General features: G+C 40.9%; 1 protein-coding gene across 7 annotated transcripts in view; it reads right to left on the bottom strand.

Annotated features, from left to right (window-relative positions):
* pax2b (paired box 2b) overlaps positions 1–12406 on the bottom strand; it is a 30127-nt gene extending 17721 nt beyond the window's left edge. For 2 of the 7 annotated variants that reach the window (XM_034860747.1, XM_034860744.1), the window contains exons 1-5: positions 11831–12406; positions 10020–10233; positions 9259–9456; positions 6002–6078; positions 5772–5891 (exon numbers count right to left, since the gene is read on the bottom strand). In XM_034860747.1, coding sequence (XP_034716638.1) covers positions 5772–5891; positions 6002–6078; positions 9259–9456; positions 10020–10233; positions 11831–11873 — 652 coding nt within the window. In that variant the 5' untranslated portion in view covers positions 11874–12406. The remainder of the gene's footprint in view (positions 1–5771; positions 5892–6001; positions 6079–9258; positions 9457–10019; positions 10234–11830) is intronic. The other 5 variants (XM_034860750.1, XM_034860746.1, XM_034860749.1 and 2 more) reach the window with 3 other exon arrangements.
* Between the last annotated feature and the right edge of the window lie 3571 nt (positions 12407–15977).

Here is a 15977-nt window from a genome sequence, read left to right as displayed (position 1 = left end):
ATATATATATATATATATATATATATATATATGTATGTAAATATACATATATGTACATACATATAGGAGATGAAAACCAAACATTTTCCACACTGTATGAAAGTATGTCACTCTCCAGTCAAAACCAATTAACTCTTACATTTTGTCGGAGCTGGTTGCTCCTTAACTTTTAGCTCAAACAAGTTTTTATTCGTCATAACATAAAGTTTTTGGCGAGAGTTTGATATGAAGATCAATACCACTCATGTTTGTCAGTTATTAAGCGACGGTCAGGAAATGCTTAGCTTAGCTTAGCACTAAGACTGAAAACGGGATGAGAAAGCTAGCCTGGTTCTCTACAAAGATAAAACATTTTCCTTCCAGCACAATCTGAAGCTCACTCCCCCGCCCAGCTTCTAGTTCATGCTAAGCTAAGCTAAACTAACCGTCTCCTGACTGTAGCTTCATATTTAATTAACATAAATGACTCATCAAACTCTCGGGAAAAATAAATAGGTTAAACCATTCAACATTCTTTGAAGAGGTTAATACAACTGCCACATTTAAATAAATAAAAAACATTTGTTCCATTTAGGTGAATATTCAACATGTTTTTTCAGGCCCTCACCGACTCTAGCTGCTGGTTGTCACTTTATCACACTTAATTGTTCTCTTTGCTACCAAAGAAAATAGCCATTAATTACTTTCCATCAGCCAGCCTGAGCCACAACGCCTGATCAAACCATCCTGGGTCAACCCACATACTCTTCCTCCCACTCAGACTGAGGACAGTCCCATCTTCCCTCCCAGCTACTTACTCCCAGCTGACAAATCAGCAACGACCTGTGTTTTGTTATTGACGATGATTCTGGTGACAATTAGAAGGTTTATGTTGTTATACGCTACGTCAAGCGTAAATCAAGTGGATTATCATTAACCATTTTTGAAATATCCTCCCAAGAAAACTATAGTATCAGTTGCCCAAAAACGTGTAGAATTTATGACTCTCTTCTCTGGTGGGAGCAAAAGAGGAAGTAGTGTTGAAGGAAAGACAAGAGCATGGTTTGGGTTAAATTGAGTTAACTTGGTTAAGGTCATCAAGTAATCAAATTAACCCAAACCGTGCTCTTTTCTTTTTCTTCCTTCCCAATTTGTCTTCTGAAACAGTTCTAGTAGTTACAGACAGCGTACTCTTTCCTTCAGTCTGAAGGACTTGTTGTCATTGTTGTCATATTCAGAAAAATACTGGTTATTTCATGACAGAATTCTGCTCAAACTTGCTATGGTATTTTCATGCACAAATCAGAATTCAATAAAAAACAGCAAACCTGGTAAAGCAGATTAGTTCTTTTGGGGCATTACATTCTTATTAATTTCTACCTAGTTATGTTTTTTTTTTCAACTTTCACTTTGATTTTTCAGTCACAAACAATCAATGTTAAATAGAAATATTTACAATTTGAAAACGTTTGCAGGTGCTGTTACATATCCATAATCACTTCTTGAATCGCCACTACACGAAGTCAGATTCATCATTTGGACATTTCCAATTCTGCCCATTATGAAGCGGCGGTGATACTAATCTTTGACCACAGTGGCTTTGTCAGTGCGTTACACACTTGTCCCGCTCCATGGCCGTTTATTGATCATCTCTGGAGTTGAGTGTATTCATCTTGACATCGGTCTGTATTAACACTCTGGTAACGAGGGAGCAGCCTCTATCAGATCAGATAACCGGCTCTATAAAGCAGACTCCTCTCTGTGGGTTTGGCACCCAGAGGTCACTACCCCTAGCAGGAGGCTTTAGCCAAAGAAAATCTGGGACTCGGAGTCTGAGTGACTGCCCGCCAAACAAAAACAGAATAATAATCATGATTGAAAAGCAGGTTGAGTATGGATAGTATAGCTTTAATAATAGCCTGACTTTAATAGAGCAACAGAATGATTTCTGAATGAAAATGTAAAGTTTTTCATGGCTTAAAAATAGAGTTTCTAAATTCCTGTTGAGGCACGGGGAGGTGAGCTGGCACCTTAAGGTCATGAAAGCCCCCCCAGATGAATGAGCATACATTCTCCCCCCGTCTCAGTCTGCTCCTTGTTTAAATAACATGTCAACACACATACACTCTTGTTCCCTTAACACATTGTTACGTATTTCACAATAATACACCGCTGTAATTTCCTGCCTGATTCAATTCGTGGCTAAATTAAATCAAATTAAAACAAATTGGATGAACTCAGCTGCATTTTGTTTTGTCTAATTAAATGTTTTGATTATGTAAACATAAATGAAACGCTGTGATATGTTTGTTCTGCATCACCAACGATCTGTGATTAGTACTGAAAGGAATTGGATGGAAAAGAACCAACAACATTTTTGATAATCGATCAATTGAAAAATGCCCAAACATTCTGTGTTTGGAGCTTATGATCCTGCATAATACTTAGAGGGGAACATTTTGGAACATTGCTTACTGACGGTCATCAGTGTGTTGATGTTCCTAAGCTTTTAAAGGCTTTATTAATCTAAATTGGAGGTTGCACATAGGTGCTGACATTTTGCTGCGCTATGAGTTCCTGTGTTGATTCTTCCTCTCCCCCTATAACAGATGCTGATACACAAAGCAGGGTGTGACGGCGGCCCGCTCCATCACTCATCTCCATCCACACACATCAGCTCAGTCCTCGTGACGCTCAGAGATGAGAAATAATTAATTCAACAACTACTGAAGCACAGAATCACATCCATTCTGACTGCCACTGGCTATTGTTGTTGGCTTTTGAAATATATGATGATCATCTTATCATGAAATTTTTCTCTCGGTATTTCTCTCATAAATCAGGAAGAAAAGCCCGACACAAAGCAAGAAAGCGACCAGAATGGCTGAAATTAAGAATCATCTACAGGTCTGATTGTGCAATACGCTCTGAAAGGACTTGTGATCTTTAAAAACCGGACACACTTCACGGACGCTGCATGTTCTCAACAGACCTCCAAGCTGTCTGCTTGGGTCAATTCAGCTCACTCAAACGTTCACTAATAACATGAAGGTGAACAAAAACATCCATGAAAGCAGAGTTGTACTTTAACATCAGACACCGTATGGCAGATTTTTATTTGACCCTGAGAGAAGCAGCTTCTCCTTTGTCTTTTCAGTGTCAGAAGCAGTGGGGGTGGAGGAGTTGGGATGTGAGGTACTTGGATGTTAATCTGTGAGGTAATAGCTTTTCTCTGCAGAATTGCAAATTCTAATATATGTCACTTTGTAAAAGGTGCGGACAGCCTTGGTCACCAAAGACACCATCTCCAGGGGTCTCTCTCTTTCTCTCGCTCTCCCCAACTCTGTCCGTCTGCAACAATGGCTGCCAAGTGTAACATGCTACTTTTAATTTGCAATAACACGTGACAATAGCAGATTAATGGCTCTTATGACACCTGTGTCCCTGAAGCTCTTCTTGCCGAGACCCAGTGTACATAACGTGTGTCACACTACATTATCTCTACATCCCTCCTGTAATGGGGGACCTTTTTTTAAGGGCACTGCTGACTTGGAAACTTAGGAGCTGTCTGCCTGGCAGAGAGCCACAACTACTGCCTAAAACAAATACTCTGGGCTACACTGCCAGTCTATTTCAGCACACCGCTCTCCCTTCTGTAACCCTTCCCCTCCCTTCCTTTGCTCATTTTTTGTGCATGTTTTCAACCCTTGATAATGACTGTTTGTGCCACAATCATTATGGGGCTTACCAAGTTAAATAGGGCTCAGGCAAGCTACTGTGCTGTGAGGAAATTTAATCCAAGCATTAACTGACTATAGACTACTGCCTACTGAGGGAAGGAAAATACGTCTGAATAGCAAACAAGGCAACGCTGAAGCACAGACCTAAACTTAAAGGCTCATATTAGGCTTTTTAGGTTTTTCCTTTGATCATTTCCAGACATATTTCATAAAAAGTGACAGTGTGATGGGTTTTCAATGTAAATGTTACAAAAAATGCATGAATGGAAGCAAAGAAAGAAGACCCCCTCAAACAGGAGATGGCAATCATGGCAAAATATGGCATCTGTCGTGATTTTCATTCAACAATGCATCCCAATATTTGTTAAAGTTACTCATGGTTGCAACAACCTCACCTTCAAACTATTGAGGACATAATCCATGTGACAGCTATGGCCCTTGTTTTAAAGCAACCTACCAGCTGCAAAATCTTGAAATTCATTTGTTTATTTCTGGGGGGGGATGCACTTTAAGAGAAGACAGCAACAGGACAATAGTGTCTACAGGGTAGCATCGTATGTAATATACTATTCTCACAAACTGTGGCTTGAGGCGAGACATTGCTTTTGCAACCGTGTGTGCGGCCAAGGCCTGGGGTTTATGTTTTGGAAAGATAAAGTATCCCTGACCCTGTGGTTCCAGGTAGGCACCAGCTGGCCGTTGACAGAGTATATAAGAACCACAGCTCCCTCCGTCACCCTCAGTACAAGTCCTACCCTGATACAAACACACACACACGCACACACAAGCATACACACGCACACAGCTTTCTTCTCTTTCACCGTAATGCTAGCCGAGCACCTAAATCACGGAAATGGCAGCACATCAGGGGAATCATTTGAGACTGAATAGCCATAGAAACATGGCGCTGTCACCTAGAAGACCTCCACAAAACAGGCCAGCTCTCCTCCTCACACACACATACCTTATTCCTCTCCATGCCCTTTAATACCTCTTTGCCCTTCAGTAGCAATCTGCATAGAAATGTGTGCATTCTATCATTCAGGGACTAGACATTACACCCTGGCTAATATGAGAGGTCCTCGAACGACAGAAAATGAACCCTTGAAAATACCAGACGTTTGCATTATGCCGCCGCGATTGCATCTCTTACAGGGAAAGACTTGATTATGTCATTTGCCATGTCCACGTCATGCTGGTTTTTATATCTTTGCCAGGAACTCTACCTCTGACAGGTCATTAGTCATCCCTCCCTCCCTGCATGCACATAAAACATCAATTCCACTCAATATCCTGCAAACCCCTGTGCTTCTCAACAACCGCCATAACAAAGAAGACGCTATGTAAACTGCTGCCGTGCTCTGATTAGCTCTCATTCCAGAGCACTGCAGAAATAAGGCACTTATTCTCCACCCTTTTTGAAATAACTGCCTTTTTTCAGCAGCCACATCATCCCTCCATACCCATACATGCTTTGTACCATGAGTGCATCTATTTAGCTATTCTCATCAGACTTATGTAGTGACATTAAGGAAGCCTATTGCTTACAGAACCAATAATCTATATCGCCTCAAGCCCCCTTATATCCACTAACCTACTACTTCAGTAGCAGAAGTGGAGCCACTTTTGTTAAAGGGAGAAAAAAAAGCCCTCCACAGAGCTGCAGCGGCTTTCTTGACTGACCTGGGTGGTTGGCTACATCATCTTGACATGTAATTATCTAAAGCCCTTTAATCACTTCCATAAAGATTAATTGCAGGAGACAACAGCGGAGGTCGTGTCTTCAAATCAAAAGACTCCTTGGCAGATTGACACAGCGGTGTAACAGGGTTCAGACGTAGGTGTTTTATAAGGGTCATCTACTGGAACCGAAGCAGGTTTTAATACTGTAATTGCAAGTTCAGCAAAGTGGGTTTTATAGCATAAAGCCGCACAAAAATCTATTCAATTTTGTAGCTTTTTTTTTGTAGGATTTATATATTTTCTGCATGCTAATCCTGAGCTGAGATTGTGTTTTTTGTCTCTCTCCTCAAAACAGAAAAATTCTCTTACCTTCATCTCTTTTCCTCTTTTCACCGTTGGATCGTGGAATACCCAGAATCCCATTGATGGAGTAGGATCCTGCAGGGTCGTTGGAGGCGCTGGTTACAGGCGGAGAGGCTGTGCTTGGTACTGGGGGGAAAATGACACAAAAAATGAATACATGCATGTTATAGTACAGTATGTGCTGTGATGCCAAATGATGCCCCTGCTGAAGCTGATGCTGTGAGCTGCAGTTTTACCTATAGTATGTCCTGGTGTCAGGGATGACCCATCAGGAGATGGATGGAAAGGCTGTTGGACTTTTGTACGGATGATCCTGGGGAACAAAGGGAAAAGCCGATGTCACTGCTGTTTTTTTTACAACTGACTTCCCTGCTTGGAGATGTCCAAACTGCCCCTCACAGCAGCTACTATGGAGATGTTGTGTGATTAAGATATCAAACGTAACTCATACGCAAGAAGGGATCAGTGGTTCTACCTTAAAGGTGAGGTCTGGAGAAAAGTCTTCATTGCACTTTTGGTCTGAGTGATCTTGCAAACAAAGCATGAAATCACATCAATTCACCTCAATGATCAGCTTCACTGACTCTACCTGGCCCACACTAATCAGCTCTCTCCCCCCTCGCTCCCTCTCCACCACTGTGGAGGGGGTTTCACTGGGGCTGAACGCAGCCCTATAGTAGCCCTTTGCTTCCCAGAGCAAACATCTCTGTAGAACCAGCAGCCCTCATGTGCCAATACGGATGAGGTTGTATTGATCGGGGCTTTGGGAGAAAAAGTTGGGGATTAGTCACATAGGCAAACAGATGCAAATAGAAAGCTATAAATTATATGTGACAGGAAAGCAATAGTTCCTTATTGCCTTGCACAAGCTTACGCCAGCATTAGATTCCTTTAATCTGAATGGCACTTGGGGAGAATGGGAGCTGTCACAATAATTTGTAAACTTTAAGACTATTTATCATGTATGCCACGTGAGATATTTTAAAGCACAAAGAGAAAAGGTTGGGCAAGGACTATTGAGGCTTTACGGGATCATTTCTTTGCACAATTCCGATTGAATTCCTAATTCCTTTGCATGTTTGATTTCAGCAATTTTGAACCAAAGTACTCCTGTTGTATTTTCTTCACATTCTCCAGAAACGCATCAGCTGATTCCGATATTGATGTTACTGTAGGTGCCAGAAGGCTTCAGAGGAATAAATCCAACACTGTCACAAATAAAAAAAGAAAAGAAAGAAAACTCCCCTTGGAGGCAAAGCTCCCTAACAACAAGCTTTTCCAGAGAGCGCATATTGACGTTTAAATTTTTTCCACTTCTCCCCATAACAGTTATTCGACCCCTTGACTTGTGTGTGCTACATAAATTCAAAGACGTTATTTGGTATCCATGTTCTTGATATTGAATAAGCAATTTTGGAGAATGAATTAATGATCTAGCTGTTGCTGAAAATCCCCTGAAGAAATATTAAAATTGCTTTCCTTCTAAATCAATAATATTGAGCGCCATTGAGGACCTTTTTTGTTTTTTTTTGAATGTCTACCAACAGGGTAGCGTTACTTGTTGGTTGTGGTGGCCCTGACTCGTAGTACAACACTATCTGTGTAGCATTTAATAATGCATGCAGGTGAAAGGGGTTTAAATAGAGCATCCTCTTTTGTCAACAGTCCTGAGGTCAGACTGTCTGCCACAGAAACCCATGACTGAATCACTCAAGTGGAAAAGACTGAATTGTCTTAACAGGAGAAACCCCTGTTTTAAAAACTAGAGTGAAAACTTGTCTTTGACATTTTAAGATGCTTTTTCTAGGGATTTTTTTCAGACTACATACAAGTAGAATTAGATGATCTGGAGCAAAGTCTGCTATAGTGATCGAAGAACTAAGGATGTTTTCATGGATTTTTCTTTTTTGCGGACTGCTCCTTCAGAAATTCATTGAAATGTATTGAAATATTAACCACCAGCTAAATCAAAACAAATGTGTTTCATTTGAGTGTTTGTACTCCCTTTTGTATGTGTGTGTGTGTGTGTGTGTCTATGTGTGTGAGTGTGTGTGTGCGCGCGTGCGTGCTTGTGTGACACAGAACAACACATAGACGTCTTCTGCTTCGAAAAAAGAAGAAAATATAATGATGAAGAAAATATTCAGCATTAAGCCTTAATAGAAATTCAAAGTAGCTCTCATATTTGGTTGATAGAATTACAGTTCTTTGTATTCACAATTTAATTTCCCACATAAACAAAGACACATAAAGCCCCCCCCCTCCCTCCTCAGGTCCAAAATAGAAAGCTTTAATTGGAATTGAAAAAACTTTATAGACCTCTTTTAATGATATTAATGTACATTTTGAATTTATCACATACATGTGTCTGAGCCTCCTTAAATGGGGCTTTTAAAGCAGCCACGAAGCATGAAATGAATTTTCTTCAGCCTTTTTTCTATTTAAAAGATGTCTTGTGTGGAGCTGTCCATGCTCTCCCATCAGCTCATTAAAATGTAATGCTGATGCTGGCTCTATGGAACAGTGCCTCTTAACCAAAGTTCATCACCAGGGATCTGTGGTGGGGGTGAGAAGGGCTGAGGGCGGGGTGTCCTGGGTCCTCCTGTATCTGCCACTCTATAACTACGGTGCTGTTAAAGAATTTCTTCAAGGAAACTGAAGATTTGTGACATAAATGATTCTTGAAATGTTAAATATGGCAATTTTACCAGATTTGTCATTGGAACGTTTTAAAGCCACAGTCAAGGCAAAATTGATGCTGCACTTTTAAGCATTGCCATAATCTCACGTCAGTAATAATTAGACTACAGCAAGGGATCAGCTCGGATTTTAATGCTAGGATTTAAATCATGAGCCTTATTTATAAACAGGAAATGTTTTTGGTTATTGCTACAATATGTATTTTGTTTTTTCACGTGATGCAATATAAAAAAAAAGACAGCCAATCTATTTTTCCTTAATTCAATTTTCAAAAAATAAACATCTTGCAGGATAGCCACGAGTGTTGGTATCTCTCTCTCTCTCTCTCTCTCTCTCTCTCTCTCTCTCTCTCTCTCTCTCTCTCCCTCTCTCTAGCAACTCCAGCACATTAGATGTGCTAAAGAAAATTGGCCTGCTTTATAGTGCCACGGGATCTGGTCACCGAATATTGATCGGTTTTCATCTCGACAGATTCACTCAGTCCTGGATGTACTGCTGATTGTTGAGGGAGTTTGGTCTGAAAGATTGAATTGCACCTCTGAGACCGCAGGCAGCCTCGGCGTGCCGGGCAGCTCAAAGTTGGTCTAACAATATTGTGCTGTGGGTGGTGCGCTTAGCACAGATACTCTGTGATACATGATTTATCTATTAGTGAATACATTAGTAAACAAGTGTTTACATCCCGCAGTCCGGTGGTAAATGTACACTGTAACTAAAATGTACTGACTGGTAACTAAATTTACAAAAGGAAAAAAATTATTTCTTTCGGTTATATTTAATTTGTGTGTCCTACCTGTTAATGGATGAGACGCTGGGGACAGTGTCGTTGTCGCAGACGCCCTCTGCCAGCAGTCTGTCTCTGATCTCCCAAGCAAACATGGTTGGGTTTTGTCTCTTGTAGTCTGCGATTTTGTCCACCACCTTTGGCGTGGCCACTTTAGGTTTCGACCCACCAATCACCCCTGGTTTGATGCTGCCAGTCTCGTAGTATCTGCAGTAATAACAATAGTATTCTCCAATGATAGCTTGCATTATTGAAGACATAGTTCTGCCTAAATTCGTTTTAAACGCAATGATATGTTACAAGCATGGAGAGTTATTGTTTCTGAAAACTACTTTTTTTTTTTTTTTTTACAAAGTCTCCAAAAGTCCAACGTTTCAGCAAAACGTCAAACTTGAGAGATTTATAAGACTATTAGTCGGTTTGCAATATTCATGATGTCTCAAAACAATACATATTTGCTTTAAAAAAAATGCAAGAAAAACGCAATAACGCATGCATAAATGCACGGCAAGGATTTCATTACGTAAAATCCCTTTCAACACACACCAATATACATATAAAAATGGAGGAGAAGCCCACCTGAACTCCAGTAAACTTCAGAATAGTTGGCTGTATATCTATAATTTAGGACGAGTAAAAATAGAATTTAACCTATTTAAGAAATTCCAAACGTAGCTGAGTTGTGTAGGTTGAGCTCTCTCCTCCACCTCCACCACTGTATATACATCGTGCATATAGTCATCCACCTCTTCGCACCCAGCAGAGTGTACCTGGCTGCAGGGCTTGTCCGGAGAGTGTTCACCCACCTGCCCAGGATCTTGCTGACGCAGCCGTGGCTGACTCTCAGCTGTCTGGAGATGTCGCAGGGCCGGACGCCCTGGTGGGCCAGCTCCACTATGCGCTGCCTCACCACGTCCGGGAGGGGTCTGCCGTTCACAAACACCCCGCCGAGCTGGTTCACACCTCCGTGCCCTACGTGGGATACAACAGCAGCACACACACAACCGTAACATTACATAAAGTCGTAACGGAGAGGAAGGCGCAAGTGAGTTAAATCGCTCGTGGAGACAGAAACGACGGACATGCTTAAAGGGCCGTTTCCTTTCCTTGTTCCTATGGAGCAGGTGCATTTACATGCATTCTTGGTATTACGAAGGAGCCTTTAAGGATTCATGAAATGCAACTTAAACATTCCTGTTCTGAAAATAATCTGTTCAAATAAAACATATAGCCTATATTATAATTTTTGAATTGCATGGAATCAGGAAAGTTGTTTCCTGCCATCATGGAGGCGCCTTCATTTTCTGAGTTTGAAACGTTTTTTTTTGTTTTGTTTTTTTTTAAACAGCACAATGACCAAACAACAGTATTTGACCAAATAATAACATTTAGTTATTATTCCAAATAATGAATGGGTAAAAGAAGATTTGGATATGTTTGTGATTTAAGAGAAAGCAAAGAGATAATCCCAACACTGTCAACCAAGTTTCCATAATAAATATAGGCTACATGTTCTTTTAATGAAGCAAAAATGGACATTGCAGCTAAAAATGTCTTATTTATGACTGTTTTTATCCATGCTTGTATTTGTCAATCAATTTTCTCTTTAACTTTTTAAAATCACTATTAATTAGACCTACAATTATGTCTTTATTTTAGACCTATTTCTTTTTAAATAAAATAAAACACAAGGTCCAAGTGCTGAACACATGATTTTTTATATGTCGAGCTGTTATTGTGAAGCCTATTATAATAAATCCAGCCTGCATTGCCCCATAAATATGTCGGTCTGTGTAATAACTATTTAAATTCTGAAAACAGTTTAAAAAAATATGAATGTATTAGACTAGGCTACACACAGTCACAGTCAAAACACAGACCTCGTGTTTTCTAAGCAGCTCCACGGCTCATGTTATGGCTATTAAGTTACAAGATCCCTCATTTTCGCTGCACGGTAATTTTAAATAATTGAAGGAGCTTTGATTACTCATATTACATATTATTTAGTAAACGAGCAGGTCATCAATTATTTACACACATTCACCAAATTACAAGCACTGTATGTGGACTTAAGTTGGACTCACAGACCTAGATGTTGTTTGAATCATTTGAATAATAGATGTGTAACTGACTTGGACAAACACACACACACACACACACACACACACACACACACACACACAGCGCGGGAAGCTGGAGGGTGATACACGTGTAAATTACAAAGTGCCTGCCAACTCATGTTCTTTGTTTACTATGACAAGTTGAATTTCTGCACATCGTTACTCTGTGCACAGAAGTATTGTTGTCATATATTATATTTCTAAATATTTTTTTTTGAAGCTGAATTGTGCACCCATAAGACACGAGGAGAACATTTACTCCACTGTAATCCTAATGTTTCCCCGATAGCCTGCATGTCAGTTTATTAGCCGGATTTTATGCGCCAAAATGCTGTTGGCACCTAAAACTCGCTATATGCTCTCTGCGCCAGGCCTTTGTAAAATGCAGAAATTATACATTCTTATTATATTCATCCGCTTACGTGTAAAAGCTGCAGAGAAACTCGGGTTGAGCTACTTACGGTGCATCGCGGTGAAGGGGTCTGCTTTGCAGTGAATATCCATTGGATAGCAAAGGAAAGACAGATAATCAACTGAAGTCGCCGTTTCGCCTTCCTATCAGAGATGAAAATGTGAAGAAAAAAAGGTGCTTCTACTCGATGGAGGGACTTAGTTTGCCCCTCCACCCTTTCTTCAACAACCGATCTGATGGCAACTTCTTCCCCAAAAGTTGCCTGTCTTTTCTTTAACAGTCCGGTCCGGGAGCCGAGGTCTGGCAGGTGCGCAGCATGGCCGAAGGATTGTTTCAGTAATACGACCTGGGTTTAGTTTATCGGTATTTTTCAAAAGCCTCGGGTGAGCAGAGGTACAGTAATTCTCACAGCGTGCCAACGAGCAGCTCTCTTGAAAAATGAAACGATGAGGTCCAGCGTGCAGGGCCCGGTATCTCCTCAATCCTGGTGGCCTTGATTCACGCGTCAAACCGGCGGAGAAAACATGCGCACACACACATCGGCTTTCTCTTCTGCGCTGGATGCGTTAGGCTGGGTCTTTGGGTTGGGAATGAAGCCTCTCTGCGTGTCTGTGGTTCTAAAAGCTGCAACCCTCCTCTCCCCCCCCCCCCCCCCCCCCCCCCCCCCCCCCCCCCCCCCCCCCCCCCCCCCACTCCCCTCTGCAGACCCCCCTTTTGCTTATATGGATGACTTGTCAGACAAAGGCAATAGATGCCAACACTTTGTGATTCGCCAACGCAAAAAAAAAAAAAAATGTGGGTCCAAATGAGGAGGTCCCTGGCTCGGCAGGAAAGGGAGGGAGATAGGCTAAATAAGGAATGGATGTGGAGTTAGAAATATCAGTTTATTAGACATAACAGCTTTGAATAATATGCTCGCTAACTGGAAGTTTTGAATCAATGAAATAGAGATTATTTTTTTTTTAAGTCATGTATATCTTTCTGATCTTTTTTCCCTTTACCACGCGGACTAACAGCCTGTCTCTGGAAATATACAGGGTACCTATGTGCCCTCACAACCCGGATTTAGCTCGATCCTTCTTTGAATTTAATCTTTTTATTTCATTTGTCTGATCATCTGTCTTTAAGTTGGCATTTCAACCCAATTAGGCCTAACTCATTTGTTTACAAGCTTTATTTCTGGCTTTAGGCTATACAGTGTTAAAACTGGTGGCTAATATATTTTAATAAAGATGTATTGACTTCTTTTTCATTCAGCTGATGGTGTGATGATTGCAGTGGTCCAAACTGGGAGGAGTGGTGGAGGTTGGAGGTTGGAGGTGAAACTGATCTGCACGCAGCAGAGTCCCTTATCTTCTGTAGATGGCGCTGTATAGCCTAGTTTCTCAAATGTAAAGGCGCTGTCAAGGTGGTCCGAAAGTAAAACTTGGGGTGCACTTGAGTGCCTGTGATCAAACTGAGAAGTCAAAAATATTCTCCAGAAACAATAATCAATACGCTATATATCCATATCAGGTGATGTAAAGAATGCAACAGCAGATCCGACTTGGACCACAGCTGCAGGATGAAGTTATGTCATCATGGGAAGTTAAACTAAACAATGCATGATGGAGTCAAAGTCAAAGTGCTTCGTTTTACATAGACATTTGTAAAAGCTCAAATTATTCAGTTTATAGTACCGTTGAAGTCATCAGATAAATAGATATTAGAAGAAATAAATAAGCTACAATACACTTAATCTGTGCAATTTTTCCCTTACCATAGTTACAAAGTGTACGTATACACAACTGCAGTAAAAACTGTTTAAAATAATACACAAATACATTGAAAAAATTACCCTACTAACGCTTGAAGTTTCAATTAATCAATTTGTTCTTTCTTCATGCTTGAAGTGACAACGAAAAACCATAATGAAATCATAGGAATAATGCAATTTCAGAGTAAAAAACGTTAATTGTTGGGTCCTTGTCAATTCTGGAGTGTGGTCTAGACCTCCTCTATCTGTAAAGTGTCTCGAGATAACTCTTGTTATGAATTGATACTATAAATAAAATTGAATTGAAAATTGAATTAATTCCAGGTGACTGTCTAATTTTCCTTGTTGTGTTGATTTTAATGCGTGTGCTCTCTCCACATATTTGACTATTTTTTTGGAGTGGGTAGGTGCGTTTTGGGGGGGGGGGGGGGGGGCATCTCTTAGGGGCAGACGGCCACATCTCGCGCTCTGCCTCCTGGTCAGGTTAGGGGATGATTTCTCTTTTTGTTACTGTTTTTGGAGTGAGCGTCTGGTACAATATGTAGCACTATAGGCTGTAATTTCACACCCGGTTGCACATTTCCCTTAAAGCTACATTCTTTTTTTTTTCTCTCCCCCTATAAGACCCCCACCACCATCACCCCCTCCCTCAGTTTACTCTCTCGTGCCCTCCTGCTCCCCACAATTTGATCTGATCTGTGCAAAAATTAAGCAGAGGGAAGGAGAGATGGGGGGGGGGGGTCAAACAAAATGCTGATATAGTTGTTTTTTTTGAACATACTATATCCAAACCATTGTTGCCGATTTGTTTGGTTTGTGTTTGAACAGCACGTGCTCAGATGGGCCCTGTAACCCCTCTCTCTCTTTAAAAGGGAACCCGCTCCTTTCAGCTGCTACAACACGGGGTCAGAGAGCTCCTAAAACCCATTTAAACGACACAAAAGGCTGAATCAATTATCACTTCTTCTTTTGCAGTTCTACCTTTCATAATTAAACAGTGATACTTCTAGTCATCTGACCACATCCGAGCCACAAAGCAGCCCACACGTCTCATGTTTTGAAAGCATTTAAGTCCACAGTAACTGACTCATTTCCACTGTGACACACAACTGCAGTATTTAAGACGATGCCATTGCATGTCAAGAGTTTGGAAAATGTTTTTGGAGCCCGGGTGCACCCATTAGGAGAGGTGTTATGTATTGACAGAGAGCAATTTATCTTTTGCCCCGCTTCCTAATGGCCTGTGCAGAGAGGAGAGGTGGCATGGAGGGGAGAAGGAGGAGGAGGAGGAGGTGGAGAGAAGGTAAGAAAGAAGCAGCACCGAGGGTCCAGCATGCAGCTCCACCCGCCGAACATCGGCACACACATTCAGGCGACTGAGAACGATGGAGGCGTCTGTGTTCTGGGGAAGAACTTTTTTATTTCTAGAGGTGGGAGAGATGTCATTTACAGTGTGTTTTTTTCTTCTTCTTCTTTCCTCCTCCCGTGTAGTCTCTGCTGGTTGTCTCGCGTTATTCCGACGTCACCAATCGATCTGAGTCTCCCTGCAGAGGGGAGCTGACACCACTGGTTGTAAGTTGAATATTAATCCTTTTCGATTGAAGGGAGGGCTCTGTCAGGAGAGTTCTGGTGATTTGGATGAATTTGTGGCGACGTCGAGGCTAATTTGTGACTATTTCCACATTCTGCAAATCTCAGAATAATATCAACAAATATAAAGAGTTCTGCATGCATACATGCAATCTTGCAGTAATAATCTTTTCAGGTTCTTTATTTGACAAAATGTGTCAAAAATATACATTAAAAATAATTCAAATACATGCAAATGAGTAGTTTTTTTTTTTTTGGAATGGACCAAGAGGAGGTTTCAGAAGTCCACCTCCAGATATTCCTGTAACACTAACTGACACATCTCTGGCCACTGTTACTGTATATCAGATGTCCTCCCTGTGTCCACGTGCTCCAGCAGCGAGCAGCTAAATACTCCCGGGCTACAAATCCTTGCTGGCGTGAACAGATGGAGCATCAATTTGATTCCATCCTCGACACCGTGAAAGATTGATTTTGCACTTGCTTTTAATTTTGCTCGTAATTAATTGGATCATTACAACTGTTTTCCATCGATCCCCTCGTTTAAATGTAAAATTAGAATGTGAGCTATGTTTCTTATCAGTATTATTTATTTATTTACTTCTTCTTTGCGGAGGCCTATTTTTTTCTGTGGAGGAACATGCTACAGGAAAATAACAATCCTCTTTATTTTAATTTGTATATAGTTTATCGCCAGTTAACTGTGTATTAATATTAGCCTATATAGAAATAAAAGTTATAAACTCACTATGACCTCAGATTGTGGCCTATTGATTAAACACACACACACACACACACACACACACACACACACACACACACACACACACACACACACACACACACACAC

This window comes from Etheostoma cragini, chromosome 21 (assembly GCF_013103735.1).
Source record: "Etheostoma cragini isolate CJK2018 chromosome 21, CSU_Ecrag_1.0, whole genome shotgun sequence".
Classification (NCBI taxonomy): Eukaryota; Metazoa; Chordata; class Actinopteri; order Perciformes; family Percidae; genus Etheostoma; species Etheostoma cragini.
Note: the sequence above shows the minus strand (reverse complement) of the source record. Positions and strands in the feature narration are given on the sequence as shown.